Source organism: Podarcis filfolensis, assembly GCF_964270895.1.
Source record: "Podarcis filfolensis genome assembly, chromosome: 8".
In the NCBI taxonomy this organism is placed as follows: Eukaryota; Metazoa; Chordata; class Lepidosauria; order Squamata; family Lacertidae; genus Podarcis; species Podarcis filfolensis.
In genome coordinates this window covers 7,134,137-7,152,759 of record NC_139611.1, presented here as the reverse complement: position 1 = coordinate 7,152,759, position 18,623 = coordinate 7,134,137, and the positions used below count along the sequence as shown (strand labels likewise).

General features: G+C 46.2%; 1 protein-coding gene and 1 long non-coding RNA gene across 4 annotated transcripts; one reads left to right on the top strand and one right to left on the bottom strand.

The window, feature by feature from the left end:
* Positions 1-147: 147 nt before the first annotated feature.
* VPS29 (VPS29 retromer complex component) lies at positions 148-7,911 on the top strand. Of its 3 annotated transcripts, none has more exons than XM_083629736.1 (5): positions 183-239; positions 4,438-4,449; positions 5,655-5,846; positions 6,536-6,771; positions 7,500-7,911. In XM_083629736.1, the coding sequence occupies exons 1-5, from the start codon at positions 237-239 to the stop codon at positions 7,615-7,617; spliced, it is 561 nt and encodes a 186-aa protein (XP_083485862.1). In that variant the 5' UTR covers positions 183-236; the 3' UTR covers positions 7,618-7,911. The 3 variants fall into 3 exon arrangements, with proteins under 3 accessions (XP_083485864.1, XP_083485862.1, XP_083485863.1); XM_083629737.1 differs by having other exon boundaries at positions 4,438-4,490; XM_083629738.1 differs by lacking the exon at positions 4,438-4,449 and having other exon boundaries at positions 148-239.
* Positions 7,912-9,127: 1,216 nt separating this feature from the next.
* Positions 9,128-11,554, bottom strand: LOC310769920. Its single transcript, XR_014551849.1, has 2 exons — positions 11,395-11,554; positions 9,128-10,300 (listed from the first exon to the last, which is right to left on the bottom strand). It is a non-coding gene; the product is annotated as an uncharacterized lncRNA (long non-coding RNA).
* Positions 11,555-18,623: the final 7,069 nt, after the last annotated feature.

The window sequence follows — 18,623 nt, the reverse complement described above, 5'->3', positions numbered from 1 at the left end:
CCCCCCCACCTTTGCCCTTTTTTGATTCGGAAACGAACGGGCCCCGCCTCTTCGGCTTTGACTGGCAGCGGCCTCCGCAAACCGTCCTGGGTCTTTGCTTGCGGTTGTTTTTTTGCGTGTGCGCTTTTTATTGTCCCGCCTCTGCTTCCGTAGGCCTAACTTCCGACTTGGCACACCGGAAGCGGCGGAAGGCAGGCAGGAAGGCGGTGCAGGAGCGGCACGGAGAGCCCCCCAAGATGGTGAGTTGCCCTGGGAGGGCGGCGAGAAAGGCCGGGGCAGAGGCCCACGAGGCCCCGCTCCTGGAGCCGCTCCGCCCAGCCCTGTCTCTTCATCCTCCCTCGGTGACTGGGGGACGGAGCTGTCCGTCTTTACGGCCTCCTGCCTCGGCCTGGCGCCCCTCGAGGTCTCGCTGTGCTCACGGCTGCCCTCCTCCTTGCCGGCCGGGCTGGTGAGAGGCGGAGCCCGGCAGTGCACGGAGGGCCGCGGTGAGGGGCAGCTGCTGGGCTGCCAATAATAATAATAATAATAATAATAATAATAATAGTAATAGTAATAATAATAATAATAATAATAATAATAATAATAATAAATTTATACCCCGCCCATCTGGCTGGGCCTCCCCAGCCACTCTGGGCGGCTTCCATAAAAACCAAAAATACAGTAAAATATCACACGTTAAAAACTTCCCTGAACAGGGCTGCCTTAAGATGTCTTCTGAATGTCAGGTAGTTGTTTATCGCTTTGACATCTGCTGGAAGGGCGTTCCACAGGGCGGGCGCCACTACCGAGAAGGCCCTCTGCCTGGTTCCCTGTAGCTTTGCTTCTCGCAAGGAGGGAACCGCCAGAAGGCCCTCGGCGCTGGACCTCAGCGTCTGGGCAGAATGATGGGGGTGGGGACGCTCCATCAGGTATACTGGACCGAGGCCGTTTAGGGCTTTAAAGGTCCGCACCAACACTTTGAATTGTGCTCGGAAACGTACTGGGAGCCAATGTAGGTCTTTCAAGACCGGTGTTATATGGTCTCGGCGGCCGCCCCCAGTCACCAGTCTAGCTGCCGCATTCTGGATTAGTTGTAGTTTCCGAGTCACCTTCAAAGGGAGCCCCACGTAGAGTGCATTGCAGTAGTCCAAGCGGGAGATAACCAGAGCATGCAGCCAACAGCCGGGCCGGCTGCCCTGTGGGCCCTCCGGACGCTGCTGGGCCCCCGGCTCCCAACAGCCGCAGCCAGCGGGGTCGGGGGTGAATTTGGCTTGGTGCTATTTAACATCAGAGTATATCTAACTTCGTTAAATGGTTCCGCCCATGTTGAACGCCCAGGATTCCCAGACTGGCCTCGTGATCCGCATCGGGGTGGTGCCTTCAGACCTTACGTTAGGTTCAGGGGTGGTTTTTTTTGGGGGGGGTGTTCTTAAATAACAAGGCATCTGCTGGTCCTCAAAAGACGGATAACGTTCTTCCTGTGGCGTGATCATTGCCCTGCCACCGTTATGAGGATTGCTGAAGATCCTGAATAACTAAGGATTAACTTGCCACGCTCAGCCCGGATAATTTCACTCCCAGTCAGAACACTCCCTCTGTCTTTATCCCTGCAGTTCTTATTTTGCTTATATCAGTATAGCACCATTAGTGTGGTAGCACTTTTTAGTGGAGCAAAAGTGGGAGGGAGTGAAGGATAGTTCGCTGCCCCCCCCAAAAAAGTGTTTTCTTTCTAAATTACAAGTCTCATTGTTTTCAGTGGAGCTTACTCTGCTTACGTATGGAGTACGGCTGAGTTTTATACAAGAGAAATACATCTGAAATTCAGTGATATATGCAAAATGGTTTGAGAAAATGACAGTGTTGTGATATTATCTCAATGAGTTTGCTTGTCAAAGGCAATTTCCAAATACATTTTGCAGCCAGTAAGCTTCCCTGAAGATTTGCTGAGTTTCTTCTGATTTTGTCCTGCTTTAAATTAACAAGTTTTGATTCCCTTCCTGCAATACTCACATACAGTGGTACCTCGGGTTACAAACACTTCAGGTTACAGACTCCGCTAACCCGGAAGTAGTACCTCGGGTTAAGAACTTTGCCCCAGGATGAGAACAGAAATTGCTCGCTGGCAGTGTGGCGGCAGCAGGAGGCTCCATTAGCTAAAGTAGTACCTCAGGTTAAGAATGGTTTCAGGTTGAGAACAGACTTCTGGAACGAATTAAGTTTGTCACCAGAGGTACCACTGTACATTCATGGTGTTTATGGCAATAACTTTTCTCTCATAATTATGCTTGGCTAACCCCCTTAGATGCATTACGAATCCATGAACTGAGCCATCTTGTCTGTGTTTCAGTATAACATGAAACTTACTGATGGGGATAGTTAGGAACCAGGGGTGGGGAGGCAGGTTGTGAATAAGTGACAATGCTTGCTGGTACAAGGAATTTTATCCCTGGTAGAAATTGCTTGGTTCCAGATAATCAGCCCTGAGTGCTCACTGGAAGGACAGATCGTGAAGCTGAGGCTCCAGTACTTTGGCCACCTCATGAGAAGAGAAGACTCCCTGGAGAAGACACTGATGCTGGGAAAGATGGAGGGCACAAGGAGAAGGGGGCGACAGAGGATGAGATGGTTGGATAGTGTTTTCGAGGTTACCAGCATGAGTTTGACTAAACTGCGGGAGGTAGTGGAGGACAGAGGTGCCTGGCGTGCTCTGGTCCATGGGGTCACGAAGAGTCGGACACGACTAAACGACTAAACAACAACAACAACAACAACAGATAAGCAGCTTGATCCCCCCCCCCCCTTATTGCACTGAAACAGCCATGGAAGCATCTTGTGAAATTAAACAGAGCTGGACAGCTCCTGTAGTGCTCAGATGCAGGCCTGTGTCTGCAAAGATTCTTGGGGTGGGGGTGGGAATTTCAACTCCTTGAGAGCACTGGCTTTCACTTCAGCCTATCTGGCTGCAATTGTATGCTTGAAAATCTTGGAGCAATGCCTGATGAAATCTCTGTGACCCAAAAGGTTGGCTGAATAAGATTTTCAGTAGTTAGGAAAGGGACTTCATGTTCCTCCACAACTCTTTCACCCTGCCCATGGTTAGCAAAACCAGAATAAATTATGTAAAAACAGTAAGTTATGGCTATGATAAGGTGTAATGCGTCAGTAAATAAATTTGGAATCACTCAAGAGAAATCATTTAGTTCTGCATAATTTGTACAGGTTGCACAATTTGTCACGATGCAGAGTACAGAGCCCTGTTCATAAGAGCTTTTCTGAAGTGGGACCAGAAGCCAGAGCCTCAAAGCATTTGAGGGGAGGGGCTCTCTTTTCACTATTGGAGGCTCTGACCCTCCCTGATGTGCAGCATTGAATACAACCCTTTTGTATCACTGATCAAATAGCATCAACCTCAAACCCAAATGGATCTACTATAGCAATATGGCAAGAAAGAGGATTTTGTGAATAAAAACTTGGTTCTTACTCCTCATTGTAAACTAAAATGAAGTGGGTATATGGAGGGTCATTCATGAGCTAATGCCAAAAATCCTGTATCTGGTTTATACTGCTGTGACACCCATTTCTGTGTATTTGTTCAATATAAGGGTTAGCTCCTTTTCACATCACCAAGCATATAGACCTCTCCCTTCCACAAAAGTGAATGGGGAAGCCAATATGGGCAGTGGACTCCTGAGTTGCCTATTGAACTCCTACATCTGCATGGTGAATTGTGTTGCATGTGAAAGGCCTTAGTGGAGAACCTGTGGCATTCCAGTTATGATTGACCTCCAGCTCCCATCTGTCCTAGCCAGCATAGCTAATAGTCAGGGATGATGGGAGGTGGAATCCAACAAATGCACAGAGGGTCACAGGTTCCATGGTGACTGCAAGAGATTAGGATCTGTTCAGGGAAGACTTAAGAAAACCCTTCCATGAATGTTAGGGATGGGGACCTTTTTCAGGCAGAGGGTCACATTATCTCATGGGGAACACAGTCCAGTGGGGGCACATTGCAAGTGGTGGGTGGGGCAAGAAGCAAATGTGGGTAGACTTACCTTTATACAGTAGGCTGTTTTCCAGCCATGAAAATGTAGGAGGTTTCTGCACCTGCCCACATCTCTCCATTCTCCACTCTGGCAAACAAGGGGCATCTTCACAATTCAGGGACACATGTCAACCAGGCAAAAGCACTCAAAGAGGACATGAAGCAGAACCATTGAAGGAGTGGTGGCATGAGATTTCCCAGCCCTGCTTTATGGAATCAGTTGCATAAATCAATTTTTTTTAACATTTCCTTTCCTAACATTCAAATTTAGTTGATGATTTGCCTATTAATTTGGCTTGAGATGTTTCCTTTTCTGTTGCATCCTTTTTATTTAACATTGTTCATGTCTCACCCTGTTTTTTTCCATTCCCCGCTCCCTGCCCCCTGTCTGCAATCAACTTCTTCATCCAAATAAGGCTGGGCACAGAGTAAGTTTGTTCATCTTGGCCTGTTGCTAATGTTGGTGGTGGTAGGTGACAACCCACTTAGTGGCTATTAGAATGCATAAATTTATACAGATTCCAGAGCAATGTCTTACTAGCTGCAGATGATGCTGCAACTACAGCTTTGGGGTGTGGTCAAACTCTTGCATCATGGTGCTTCATTGTGATGACTTTGTAAACCAGTGTCTCAGTTTAGAGGACCCTATCAGCTGTTTCTAAGTGAGAAGATCGATAATGGCAGACAAGTTCTTCGCTGCTGACTGCAGCAACAGGGGAGTTTGGGGTGTGCTCTACCACACAGTATGAGGATGAGACCCTGTAGGCTTGGCCAGCACTACATGTGAGTTCTGCGCATACTTTGGCAAAAGTAAGTTGGCATTCTCATTGCCAGGGACCGGGGTTTGAAGCTTGATGCACTGGTGAGCTTAAGCTGTTAAGCATTTTGTGGCTGTAGTTAAGTGTCCTCAGCTCGTTTTGCCAACATCAGGGGCAATTTAATGCTCTGTATTACCACTGCCTGTCTTGCTTATGACACACCCCATTTACCTGCATCTGACTTGTGCAAGGCATTGTGTGGTGTCACTGCACCAAAGCAACAGCCCAGAGCCTGGAAGTGTTACTACAGAATTGTCTGCTTGCGTGCTGGGGAAAAAATGTATCTGGGGGCGAGATGACTGTCATCTTGAGACGGGGTGCCAACTTGAATAAAATATGGGGGGGCAGGTGAAGCCTGCCCTGAATAATGGATCACAAGACATGGCACACCCAAACCATTTGAATGGCAGTGCCCATCAACTTTGGGAGAGGCCTGGACCCCTCCAATATTTTATTGGGGAGTTGGCACCTTTGTCTTGAGATAGCAATGGAATTACTTGGATGGGTGAAGTCCTCACTTTTCAAGGAGGAAAAACTGTGGTTGCCATGTTTGGGCTTCGTGCCAGATTTAACTGCAGTGGATTCAAAATCATTTTAAAACAGTCTTAATATCCAAGTGTCACAGGATTTGGAAGGAATTGCAAAGTGCAATAAGGATGCGGTAATCCCACTGAAATTTTATGGGGCTGCCTTCGTTTTAGGGAAACATCACTTCGTAAGGGAAGGAGTCATGGACAAGATTGGGAACTCTGAAAGTTCTTTGACATGTTGCTGGAGACTTAAATGTGTTGTCTTTCCTTTTACTCCTTTGTAAGTTGGTTTTAGTGTTGGGAGACCTCCATATCCCGCACCGCTGCAACAGCTTGCCAGCTAAATTCAAGAAGCTGCTGGTTCCTGGAAAAATTCAACACATTCTCTGCACTGGAAACCTCTGCACAAAGGAGAGCTATGACTACCTCAAGACCTTGGCTGGTGATGTTCATGTCGTTAGAGGGGATTTTGATGAGGTAAATCAATTGCTCAATTGTCGGGACGTGGGTGGCACTGTGGGTGACTCAGTGCCTAGGACTTGCCGATCGTATGGTCGGCGGTTCGAATCCCCGCGGCGGGGTGAGCTCCCGTCGTTCGGTCCCAGCTCCTGCCCACCTAGCAGTTCGAAAGCACCCCTAAGTGCAAGTAGATAAATAGGGACCGCTTTATAGCGGGAAGGTAAACGGCGTTTCCATGTGCGGCGCTGGTGCTGGCTCGCCAGCTGCAGCTTCATCACGCTGGCCATGTGACCCGGAAGTGTCTTCGGACGGCGCCGGCTCACGGCCTCTAGAGTGAGATGAGCATGCAACCCTAGAGTCGGACATGACTAGCCCGTACGGGCAGGGGTACCTTTACCTTTTTTAACTCAATTGCTGGGTGGGGAAAGATGGTAGATTTCTGTTTGTGTTGTGCTGTTCTTTTTAAGTTTAATTACAGAACTATTGACCTTGCAAGTCTGTTTGATACCACGTGGATTCTCTTGAGTAAACGGGATGCATGTATTTTGCGTCTGACAATAGTACCCTTTTAGTCCACCAATTAACATGCTGCCATGCTCTTATTCTTAAGAATACAAAACGGTATTTTTCTTTGGAATTGATAAAACAGAAAGGGGGGATGGACTCTTGGTGCATATGTGATTTTTGTGTTGTCGCTTTAATCCTAGAACTTGAATTATCCTGAACAGAAAGTTGTAACTGTCGGACAGTTTAAGATTGGACTGATCCATGGCCATCAAGTTATTCCATGGGGTGACATGGCCAGCCTGGCGTTACTTCAAAGGCAGTTTGACGTGGACATCCTAATTTCAGGGCACACACACAAATTTGAAGCATTTGAACATGAAAATAAGTTCTATATCAACCCTGGATCAGCAACAGGAGCCTACAGTGCTTTGGAAAAGTGAGTTGCTATATACCACAATGTGCTTGTCATTGCTAACTGCAGTTAGATGACTGAGGTATTCATGGCTGCTTGTTCTTTGCTATCAAGTTGAATTATTGCATAAATTTATTGTAGATTTGGGTACAGGAAACATTCCTGAATCTAGTCTTAGAATTTCTTTGCAGTTTGGAATATTATTTTGATATCAAAGCACATAAGGGACTATGCGCAGTTGAACTTTTCCCAAAATTTAAAGTCTTAACCAATAAATAAAATAATAAAATACAGTTTGTTTGTGTTTCAGTAGGAGTATCAAGTTGGTTCGTATTTTGCTTGATGCAACTTAAGAGGTGTTTGGTGCTAGAGGATAAAGCAGGAGCTATTAGAACTGTCTACTGAATTATATTTCCTGACCAAGGCTGCAGAAATGTCAGCTGATGTCAAGTGGTTATTTGAGGATGCTAGTGGGATTCCCTTAAGACCATCTGGTACAGGGATTGTAAACCTATGGGCCCTCCACATGTTCTTGAACTACACCTCACATCATCCCTGACCATTGGGGGTGCTGATTGGCACTGATAGGGGTCCAACAAACACCTAGAAGACCATGGGGTCACCATCCCCCAGTGAGTTCAGTGGGGTGTTCTCTTAAACAAAGGAGCAGAGGATTGGTAACTTTAGCTTTCAAAGAATTTGCTCAGTTCAGATGCAGTAATTAAAATAACACTCTTTTTTTTTTTCTATAGCAACATCATTCCTTCATTTGTGCTGATGGACATCCAAGCTTCCACTGTTGTTACTTACGTTTACCAGCTGATTGGCGACGACGTGAAAGTAGAAAGGATTGAATACAAGAAATCTTAAAGCAAATTGCTCTACTTGGCTTTTCTCCGTGGGTTTCTTTTTTGGGGGATGGACAATGTGCACTCGAGTCCACAGTGTTTCCAATATTGTTAACTTAGGAAATGAGTCCTCTTCCCCTATTGTAGACAGAAATGTTTTACAGCACGTGACTTACTAAAAGTCTGCCTTGGCTTAACTCTTTTCTTTTGCCTAAAAATTCTTCATGTCTGTAAATACCGTTCCAAGTGCACAGCAAAACTCTGTCTGTTCATATGAACTATTCCCAGTATTGTAATAAACACTTGTTTAACTTTACTTTGATTAAGCTAACATTATTTATAAAATATATCACAAATCAAGAAACAAAACCCCAAAATAAATGCAGGTCTTTTGTTTTACTCGTTACACTGCTTTTGTGTAGGAATACCAAATGAGTTTACTATGTCACAGTGTAATACAATGATTCAGTAAGAAACAACTTCTAGAAGATAAAAAAGGTGTTGCTTGTTTTTCTAGTAGTAGTGGCAAGGCTTCTATGCCGGCTCACTGAAATACCTCTGGAGGAGGAAAAAAGTAGCATTTATATCAAGTGTTCAGAATTCTTTGGTTACTGAATCCTAATTTCCAGGCTGACAGTATTGTTTACTGTAATGTATTCAAAATATGGCCTAACAAGTTTCAGCCAAAACTACTGGACCTTGTTCAGCTCTAAGCTCCTTTGGGAGGAAGGTTGGTATACAAAATTAATAAATATAGAATCAAAGAGTTGGAAGGGAACACCCTGTAATGCAGGAATCGCAGCCAAAGAATCCCTAACAGGTGGCCATCCAGCTTCTGCTAAAAAACCTCCAGTGAAAGAGAGTTCACCTCCGTTCAAGGTGGTCCGTTCGACTGTTGAATGGCTCTGACCCTCAAAAACTTATTCTTAATGTTTAGTCAGAATCCCCTTTCTTGTAATTTGAATCCATTAGTTTGGGTCCCAGGAAAGTTAATGGTGGGGTTGGGTTTTGGTTTTGGTTTTATCAGCTTCACAAGATACATTGTCCTCTGGAAGAGTTGTTCTAGATTATCTTAAAATACTCTGTTATTTAGGGCTGCTGCATCATCCATTCCTGTACAAAAGATGTACACACAGTGATTAGCAGAAAAGATCTCAATATATCTGAACTATGCAAAAAATTAAAAATGGATATTGACCGAAGCGGGACGTGTTTTCCTAAAATCATAATACCTGTAGGGGTCTTTTTTGGTGGGGTGGGGAAAAAGTTACAAGTCGGCATACCAAGGACTGAAATGTGATTTCTGCAAGAGGTATGTTTACAGATAGCAATGCAGAGTTTGGTGCACAGGTTGCACAATCACTTGATATGTACCACATGATAGAATGGGACTTGGTTTTGGTAAATTGCTCTGAAGGTGAAATATTTATTATCCACTCTATTTTTACCCAACAATTCATATGGAACAAGATGTGTATGGTAGTGGGGGAAAGTAGGATTAGCTCCTCCTACCACAAAATGAAACTTGACCATTTTTTACAGGTTTTTGTACCAAGCTTTTAATTCTGTCAGAATGCATCTCTTGGAACTTCAATAATGGAAAGCATTCTGTGCTTACAACTCTTCACACCTCTCATTTGTGATGTAGTCTCGAATCCGACATCTATTCTGCAAAGCAGTGGAAGAGCTAATCTGGTTAGGTCCACAGGTTATGAGAAAGTCAACTGCGTCTTTGTCTGTTTTGTCCAAAAAGGGTGAACTTGAGATACCTATTTATTTATTATGGTCCCAGTTCCCCATCCCAAATCAATGAGAAAAACATAAATGGCAACCAGCCAGCTGTTGTAGAAGAAACACAATTCACCAGATGTTTGCAGAACTGCAATAAGACCCCCAATAATCTTCTCCCTGATACCATTTTGGGCCAGTGGGTGGTTGAAGGGAGCCCAAAGAAACATCTGGAGGCTGCCCTGGTTTGTTGCAAGGTTGGGGAAACTATTTTGGAACAATTGACAATTGCAAACATCTGCTCCTTGTGAAAACTGTTCTTCTTTGCATAAGTTGACAATGGAAACATTTTCAGAGAATTATCTTTTTTATCAGTTGGCATTGCAAAAACTAGCTCCAGAGAAATGTGTTTTTTGGATCAGATGACATGAGAAATACCCTGCTGCTTTAGAGAACTGTCTCTTTTGGATCAGTCGGTACTGCAACCATCTCCTTCAGAGAGCTGTCTTTTTTTGGATTTGTTGACATCAGAAACATCTGCCCCTTCAGAGAACTGTATTTGCATCAGTTGGCATCAGAAACATCTGCGCTTTTGTAGAACTGTCTTCTTTGGATCAGTTGATATCAGAAATATTTGGCTCATGGAGCTCAGCCAGAAGACCTGCCTTTCTTTATAGACGTCATCATGGAGGAGCTCCATTTGCTTCTTGAGAAAACTGTCTTTTTTGGATCAGTTGGATCTTCGCAGACATTGCTCCTTCGGAGAGCATCTTTTTTGGAGCAGTTGATTTCGCAGACCTCTGCTCCTTCAGAGAACTGTCTTCTTTGGATCAGTTGACATTGCAAACATCTCCTTTGGAGAGCGTCCTTTTTTTGGATTGGTTCACTTTGCAAACATCTGCTCCTTCAGACAAATGCTTTTTAAAAATCAGTTGACACCAGAAACATGCTCCTTTGGCGAACTGTCGTGTTTGCATCTGTTGAGAACAGAAATACCTGCTACTTTGGAGAACTCTCTCTTTGAATCATTTGACATTGCCTTTTTTTGATCAGTCTCTTAACTCTTACTGTTAAATACAAAAAGTTTAGAGAGTGAAAGAGATGGTAAAGGTGAGATAGTACTCTTGCTACATGCTGAACAAATAGAAGGCTGGGTGAAAAAGCCATTTTGGGTTTAAGTATGAATTCTGAATGGATTTGGTGCAAGAACTCAAACAGTTAAGTCAATAATAGGCTGTAGCTAGGGAGACACAGCTAGGGAGATCAAATCCCCAAATGTGCTTTAAAATTTGACTCTGTATTTTAAGGCCTGGAAAGTGGTTTGTTGTTTGAGTATAAGTTTCAAGCCCAATTGTTTCAATAGCTCATATTGCACAGCGGGTACAAGCTGCCTTTAGATGTAGTCAGAATTTGAGACGGAGTAATGGGGATCCTTGGGACATGGGTGGTGCTGTGGGTTAAACCACAGAGCCTTGGACTTGCCGATCAGAAGGTCGGCGGTTCGAATCCCCGCGACGGGGTGAACTCTCATTGCTCGGTCCCTGCTCCTGCCAACATAGCTGTTCGAAAGCACGTCAAAGTGCAAGTAGATAAATGGGTACCACTCCAGCGGGAAGGTAAACGGTTTTCCGTGCGCTGCTCTGGTTCGCCAGAAGCGGCTCGGTCATGCTGGCCACATGACCCGGAAGCTGTACGCCGGCTCCCTCGGCCAATAAAGCAAGATGAGCGCCGCAACCCCAGAATCGGTCACGACTGGACCTAATGGTCAGGGGTCCCTTTACCTTTTAATGGGGATCTTTAACAATTGGCACAGGGCCCATAAAGGAGAGCAGGGCATCTGGCAAAAGCACAGCATTCTCCATAAAGAACACATTTTTGCAGTTTTGCCTAATATGGAGAGGTTAAGTTTTGGTCAGCTTACACACAAAGGATTATAAAATTGGCTTGCTATATTTTGCTTCTTTGGGTGGGTGGGTATATTAACCCCTAGATGTCCAAATACCAGATTGCTGACAACAGTACATCTCGGGAGCCAACAGTTCAAATCCCCACTCGGCCATACGCAACTCACAGGGTGACCTTGGGCAGTAGCTCACTCTCAGCCTGACCTACCTCGCAGGGTTGCTGTGGCGGTTAAACGACGGAGAGGGAACGATAGAATAAACGTAACGAACAACAACTGCCACTTCCGCCTGCAGTGCCTCTCTCAAGATGGCGCCCAGGATCGTCATCTCTCGTCCCGCGCCGCCGCCAAGATGGCGGCGCTTCCGCCCTTCCTTCCCATCCCCATCCACTTCCGCCTCTCCCAATATGGCGGCGGCAGCGGAGGAATGTGCGCGGCTGCAGGAGGGCGGCGGGCGGCGAGTTTTAGCTTTTCAGGAGCCATAGAGCATGTGCAAAAGGACACCGCGATCACCCTCTCCGACTTCTTCAAATAAAAAAAAAAAAAATTGGTTTTCACAATTTTATAAACAGACAAACACATAAGACAAACAAACATAAATCATAGCCTTATTGAAAATTACACTTATTAACTTTAAGTGACTTCCTCGGTTCCCCTTGGTTGAATTTCATTGCATTCCCTTTTAACGGTTTTCCAAATCACAATTCTTATAAAATTTAACTTAAACACTGACATCCTTAAATCTTCACATTATGAAATTGAACATATAAATTCATCACTTAACATAAATAAAATCCTAAGCCGATTAAATATCTGCAAGCTGTTTTCAGTTAATTTAACTTAACACCCTCTCCGTCTTCTTCCCCCCGCAATCAGTCCCTGCAGGTTGCTCTTTTGGAAGGGCTCTGCAGAGCCTCCATGGCTCAGCGCAGTCTATGCATTTGGGATGGCAGGAGTACAGGAACGAACAGCGCTGCAGCCCAACCCTCTGGATCTGAGTCCAGAGCAAGCATAGGCAAACTCGGCCCTTCAGCTGTTTTGGGACTACAATTCCCATCATTCCTGACCACTGGTCCTGTTAGCTAGGTGTGATGGGAGTTGTAGTCCTAAAACATCTGGAGGGCCAAGTTTGCCTATGCCTGGTCCAGAGGTACTCTGCCCAGCGGCACCTCCAGCTCCTCCCTGCTGCGTATTTTTCCTTGGCTGGATCGTGCCACTCATAAGGGGCTTAAAGAGGAGGAAAGCGTCCAGTTGAGCCTTGTCCAGTTGAGCACACATGTCCCCATGCTGCTAACATCTGGACTCTTCACAGCCTGCTTTCCCGCTGCACCAAATCCCCAGTTTATGGGGGAAACGCATTTGGATCCAGTTCCTGTCTTGCTCTTTTCCATGACCTTTCCTCTTTTAAAGAATAGTAGTCCTGCTAGATGAGGCCAAAGGGCATCCAGGCTAGCATCCTTTTCTCACAGTGGACAGCCAGCTGCGTGTGGGAAGCCTGCAAACTGACCGTGGAGGAGCAGAGCATAGCCATTGCAGCTAGTAGCCATTGATAGCTCTCTCCTCCATGAATTTGTCCAATTATAACGCCAGCCAAGTTGGTGGCTTCTTGGACTTCTTGAGGGTTTGCAAAGGCGCTTTGAACTCGCCCGGGAGCCATTGGGCAGAGAGGAAAGAGAGTCCCCTGGGGGCTGCTGTGGTTCCTATGGTGTTTCTCCTTGCCATGGCATCAAACAGGCAGGTGAAGATCACAAGGGGAAGGGGCAAGCCTGGGGCTTTTGCTTCTACCAGGCCTGTCTAGATAGTGGATGACAAATGTCAATTGCCATCTGCTTTAAACAGTTTATAGGATTGTGTTTTAATGTTTTAAGTCACTCTAAGACCTTCAGGTGAAGGGCAGGTAGTCCTACAATTGTAGAGTTGGAAGGTATCCGCAAGGCTCATCTAGTCCCAACCTCCTACCATGCAGGAATTAATAATAATAAATAGCCCATCCATTTCCAAGGAAGGCCAAGTTGTCACGGAGCTGCTCAACTCCAGACCAGCTTACTGGATTGTCTGTTTAAATGCAAACAGGATAGGTTCTCTTTTTCTGTCACATGTTCTGTTATTTTTATTGTTACAATGAGAAATTCAAGGTGCCATGTGCAGTTCTCCTTCTCCATCTTACCCTCAGAACAACCCTGTGAGGTAGGTTAGGCTGAGACCAGCTCTCAAGGTCACCAAATGAGTTTAATGCCCAAATGGGGATTTGTACTAGGTACCTCCTAGGTTCCTAGTCTAACCACTACACCACACTGCCTCTCTTTTTGTTTGTTGTTGTTTAGTCGTTTAGTCATGTCTGACTCTTCGTGACCCCCTGGACCAGAGCACGCCAGGCCCTCCTGTCTTCCACTGCCTCCTGCAGTTTAGTCAAACTCATGCTGGTAGCTTCGAGAACACTATCCAACCATCTTGTCCTCTGTCGTCCCCTTCTCCTTGTGGCCTCCATCTTTCCCAACATCAGGGTCTTTTCCAGGGCGTCTTATCTTCTCATGAGGTGGCCAAAGTATTGGAGCCTCAGCTTCAGGATCTGTCCTTCCAGTGAGCACTCGGGGCTTATTTCCTGAAGAATGGATAGATTTGATCTTCTTGCAGTCCATGGGACTCTCAAGAGTCTCCACTAGCACCGTAATTCAAAAGCATCCATTCTTCTGCAATCAGCCTTCTTTATGGTCCAGCTCTCACCTCCATACATCACTACTGGGAAAACCATAGCTTTAACTATATGGACCTTTGTTGGCAAGGTGATGTCTCATACAAGCAATTATCAAGAAACATACTATGGGAAAAGTTGTGTTTGCTGAGAAACAGATGCAACCCTGGATCAGTTGATGCAACCTTGCCCCAGGCTCCTGACATGGAAGGAAGTCTCACCTGCAAAGTGGGAATGACCCAGAGAATGCATAACATCATTTAATTGTTTGCTCTATCGTTATCTTGCCCTTCCTCCCCAATGCTAAAAACTCTGCTATGGAAAGCTAATAAAATCAGGGTCTCTTCTAGAAAGCAGAAGCCCCATGTGAAGCTCCTAGCTTGAAAATGGTTGCAGTGTGGTTTAAAGTACAAGGCACGTGGGCCAACTTGCAGCCCCTTGTGAACCCTCAAATCTGTTTTGGAGGGTTGGGGGACCTTCCTGAGAAGATCTGGGTGGCATACATGGGCAAGGAGGGCTGCTGGCGCTGCCCTGAGCTCTTTTAATTGTATGTGTATATATATTTTGAAGTAGGACCCCGGTGGCGCTGTGGGTCAAACCACAAAGCCTAGGACTTGCCGATCAGAAGGTCGGCAGTTTGAATCCCCGCGACAGGGTGAGCTCCCGTTGCTCGGTCCCAGCTCCTGCCAACCTAGCAGTTCGAAAGCACGTCAAAGTGCAAGTAGATAAATAGGTACCGCTCCGGTGGGAAGGTAAACGGCATTTCCGTGTGCTGCTCTGGTTCACCAGAAGCGGCTTAGTCATGCTGGCCACATGACCCGGAAGCTGTCTGCGGACAAACGCCGGCTCCCTCGGCCAGTAAAAGCGAGATGAGCACCGCAACCCCAGAGTCGGCCACAACTGGACCTAATGGTCAGGGGTCCCTTTACCTTTACCATATATATTTTAAACAAGCCTTCTCTGTTTATTTGCAGCATTCACTGCCTTCCTGGCAAATGGTCAGCCCTCTAATCGCAAAGCCCTGGCAGTCTCTCCCATTTCCCTTTTCTGTTTCATTCTCAGCTGGATGCTCTGCCCCTTTGCCCCACGGTGACAGGCAGTCAGCAAAGCCTGCAAAACCGAAAGAAGGCAGCTTTGTCACTTTCTGCAGTCTCTTCCCCCACCTTGTGTTGTCCTCTCCCTCAGGATCCTGGCCAGCTCTAACACTGTGTGTCCCGTGAGGCCAGGGAGAGAGTCCCCTGCTCCAAACCCAGCCCTCTCTGGGAGGAAAGGCTACAAGTCAGAGGCAGGGCACGGTCTTTTGCACACAGTTTGCAGGGGCAAAGATGGAGCAACTATTTTCTCATTTCCTGAAGCACCCCACCCCCATTCCACCAACTTCAATGGGAGGGGAAATAACTCCAGTCCCAGACCTGTTGTGAAGATGTGAGGGTTGCTGTGGGCACGTTGCTGGAATGATGGGGCTTAGGATACCACATTACTGCACCAGGACCACATGGGTTTCTGCTCTGTTCTTGGGGGAGTATTCTGCCACGCGTTCGGGAGGAGCTTCATACGGTGTAAATTGTGTTCTGCCAACACAGCTACACCACCAGAACAGAACTCATGCTTCTTCCTGTGGCTCCTTAGTTAGCAGGTCTTTTTTATTTTTTTTTTATTTTTATCAGTTTTTACAAGAACAAATCCAAAATAATAAAAAGAAAAAAACTTTTACCATATCCACATGAGATTCTCTGAATCTCACGACTTTCCCCTGCACGGGTCCATAAAATAATTTTTCTAAAACTACATATCATTACATTCTCCACAGTTTTCGTTTCTCCAAATTATCCATATTTTTCGTTTCTCTACAAGTTATTTTTACAGTCCAGCTAACATTTTTATTTGTTTACAATGGTCTCCTAAGTAAATTATAAATCTCCCCCATTCTTTTTAAAAGTCATTATCTTCCGGATTCCTGAGTCTCCCAGTCAGTTTTGCCATTTCAGCATAGTCTAGCAGTTGGGCTTGCCATTCTTCCCTGATTGGAACTTGCTGGTTCTTTCCATCTTTGGGCTAGTAGCACCCTTGCTAGTTAGCAGATCTTTAATGCAGGATCATGCCCCGCGATGCATATTTCTGCCTGTGCATCATTGTATAGTTGAGTCATTCCCTTTTGCCGAGGCAAGGATCTGCACCCTCCTCTATACTGAGCCCAGGTGCGGTAGGTGGAAACTTCTGGCAGCTGGGATGAGCAGGGTGCATATTCACTCTCCAACATGCAAAGCGTCTGCGGAACGGAATAGGTGGCAAATGCTGCACTGTTTCCTAATCTATCAACGTTTCTTTCTTTTCTTAATCTATTAGCTATAAAACGCTCCTTTGCATCTGGGCACAGGAGTGTTGTGAAAGCAGCGTGGGGGCGGGGAAAGCAGGGAGACTCATAAACGCTCCAATAATTGGTTTTTAAGGGTTTTCCCCCCCCTCCCTCCTTTCTTCTTGGTGAATTCTCAATTTCCCTATAAAAGAGGAAATTCATTTCCAGACACTAATGTAATGTCAGTGTGCAGGGTACTCAGCATGGATGATGTATAGGGGGACACTGCAGTGAGAGGACTACTTAATGATGCATAGAATTAAATCCTGCCCTCCTCAGCTGAGCCTTGTGCCTCCCTCCTTGTTCCCAGGCTCCTAGGGCATCATGGGATGTGAAGGCAGGGATTTGTATTGTCTGTACTGTGGAACAGCAGTGCCCACCTGGTCCCAACCTGACCTTCCCTTCTCTTAAGTCTCTGGTGCTATCAGAATCCTGAGCCCTTATTCCATCTGCTGTGTCTTCCGAGGGAACCTTGGTGCTGTTCAAAACCCAGCATGTAACACAGCATGTAAACAACTAAACTAAAACCCTCTGAATTATATCCTGGGTTGTCCTTTCTGCCTGGCACTGTTGAGCCACTGGGATCCACTCTTGACCTGAAGTACACGTGAAGAGGAACTGGGGGCCACAAACTAACCAGGAACCAGGAGTGCATTGTGACAGCTTAAGAAGGTTAATGCAAGTCTAGGCTGCACTGATGGAAATCATATAGCACCCAGAACATGAGAAGTAAGGGTACCTAAGTTCTGCTTTGGCTTGGCCAGGTGTACTGGGCCACACGGTTTAAAGAGGGATATTGACAAAGTTGGGACATCCCCACAGGAACCACAGATACAGTAAGGGGCCTGGAGACCCCAAAGTCCGATGAGCAAAGATGGAAGGATGGGCATGTTTAACCTGCAGCCAATATGCTGGAGTGAATTCATTTCCTGTTGCTCCAGTTAGCATGGCATGAAATTGCAAGAAAGAGGAGTTTGTATAGGAAAAAAGATTCTGATTTGAGTGCGGTGGGGGAACCTGCCTTAGAAGGTGGCAAACCTTTGGTAGAGGTTGTTCAGCACAGTCTGGGTGGCCACCAACCCCAGGTTCTTTAGTACTGGATATCATGCATCCAGGAAGGGCTTGGACTACATGAGCCTCAAGGGTTTCTGAAGACGTCCCTGAAGGAACAGACAGCCGCCACTAGGTCTCATGCCAACAAGCTATCGGCAGTTCCCAACCCATGGTAGTGTCTGTCTTGTGCCTTTCAGGCCCAGAGATGCCCAGGCCCCAGCAGGAAGGGCCAAGTAGCACCCAGGTTGGAAGAAAGGAGAGATGATGGTTGGCCTCTCCCTGGGGAGGATGCAGGGTGTGTGACTCCAGGGGGGTTCAGATCCCAGCCCCCACAGGACTCCTCCCTGTGCTGTGACTGAACCCTTCCATGCTGGCAATAAATCTCCCTGTGTGTATTATTTGTTTCTTGTTGACACCCTCTCTGAGTGCTTGGGGTGTTTGTAGGGACTGAGATTATGGGGTGCTGGGGCTTTCACAGCGCCATGCGCATTTGCTTGCATTGTTACCCTTGGGCACACACTCTGTGTGTGTGTTCACCCATGGCTGGCCATGCTATGGGTGGGTACTGCTGGTGGTGTTGCTTGGGATGCCATGTGCTCTAGAGCAGGGGTAGGCAACCTAAGGCCCGGGGGCCGGATCCGGCCCAATCACCTTCTCAATCCAGCCCGCAGACGGTCCGGGAATCAGCGTGTTTTTACATGAGTAGAATGTGTGCTTTTATTGAAAATGCATCTCTGGGTTATTTGTGGGGCATAGGAATTTGTTCATTATTTTCCTTCAAAATATATTCTGGCCCCTCACAAGGTCTGAGGGGCGGTGAACCAGTCCATGGCTGAAAAAGGTTGCTGACCCCTGCTTTAGAGGGGTGGGGGTGGGGAATTGGTTTTGCAATGTATGCTTCCTGGTGTTTAATCAGGATCACGTTTCTTGCAACTTGAATCCATTGGCTTCAAGAGCAGGAGAAAACAAACTTGCTCCATCTTCCTTGTGGCAGCCCTTAAGATATCTGAAGATGGCTATCATATCTCCTCCCAGTCTAAACATCCCCAACTCCCTTGACTGTTCCTCATAAGGCTTGGTTTGCAGACCCTTGATCATCTTGGTCGCCCTCCTCTACACACATTCCAGCTTGTCAGTATCCTTCTTAAATTGTGATGCTCCGAAATTGAAATATACTCAGAGTCGCAAAGTGATTTCATGCTCTTTATTCTGCTCATAGTGGTGAGGAGGAATGAAAGTCCCCTCAAAGTATCTGCTTTATATACATTATTTACACAATGGGCTGCACATGATTGG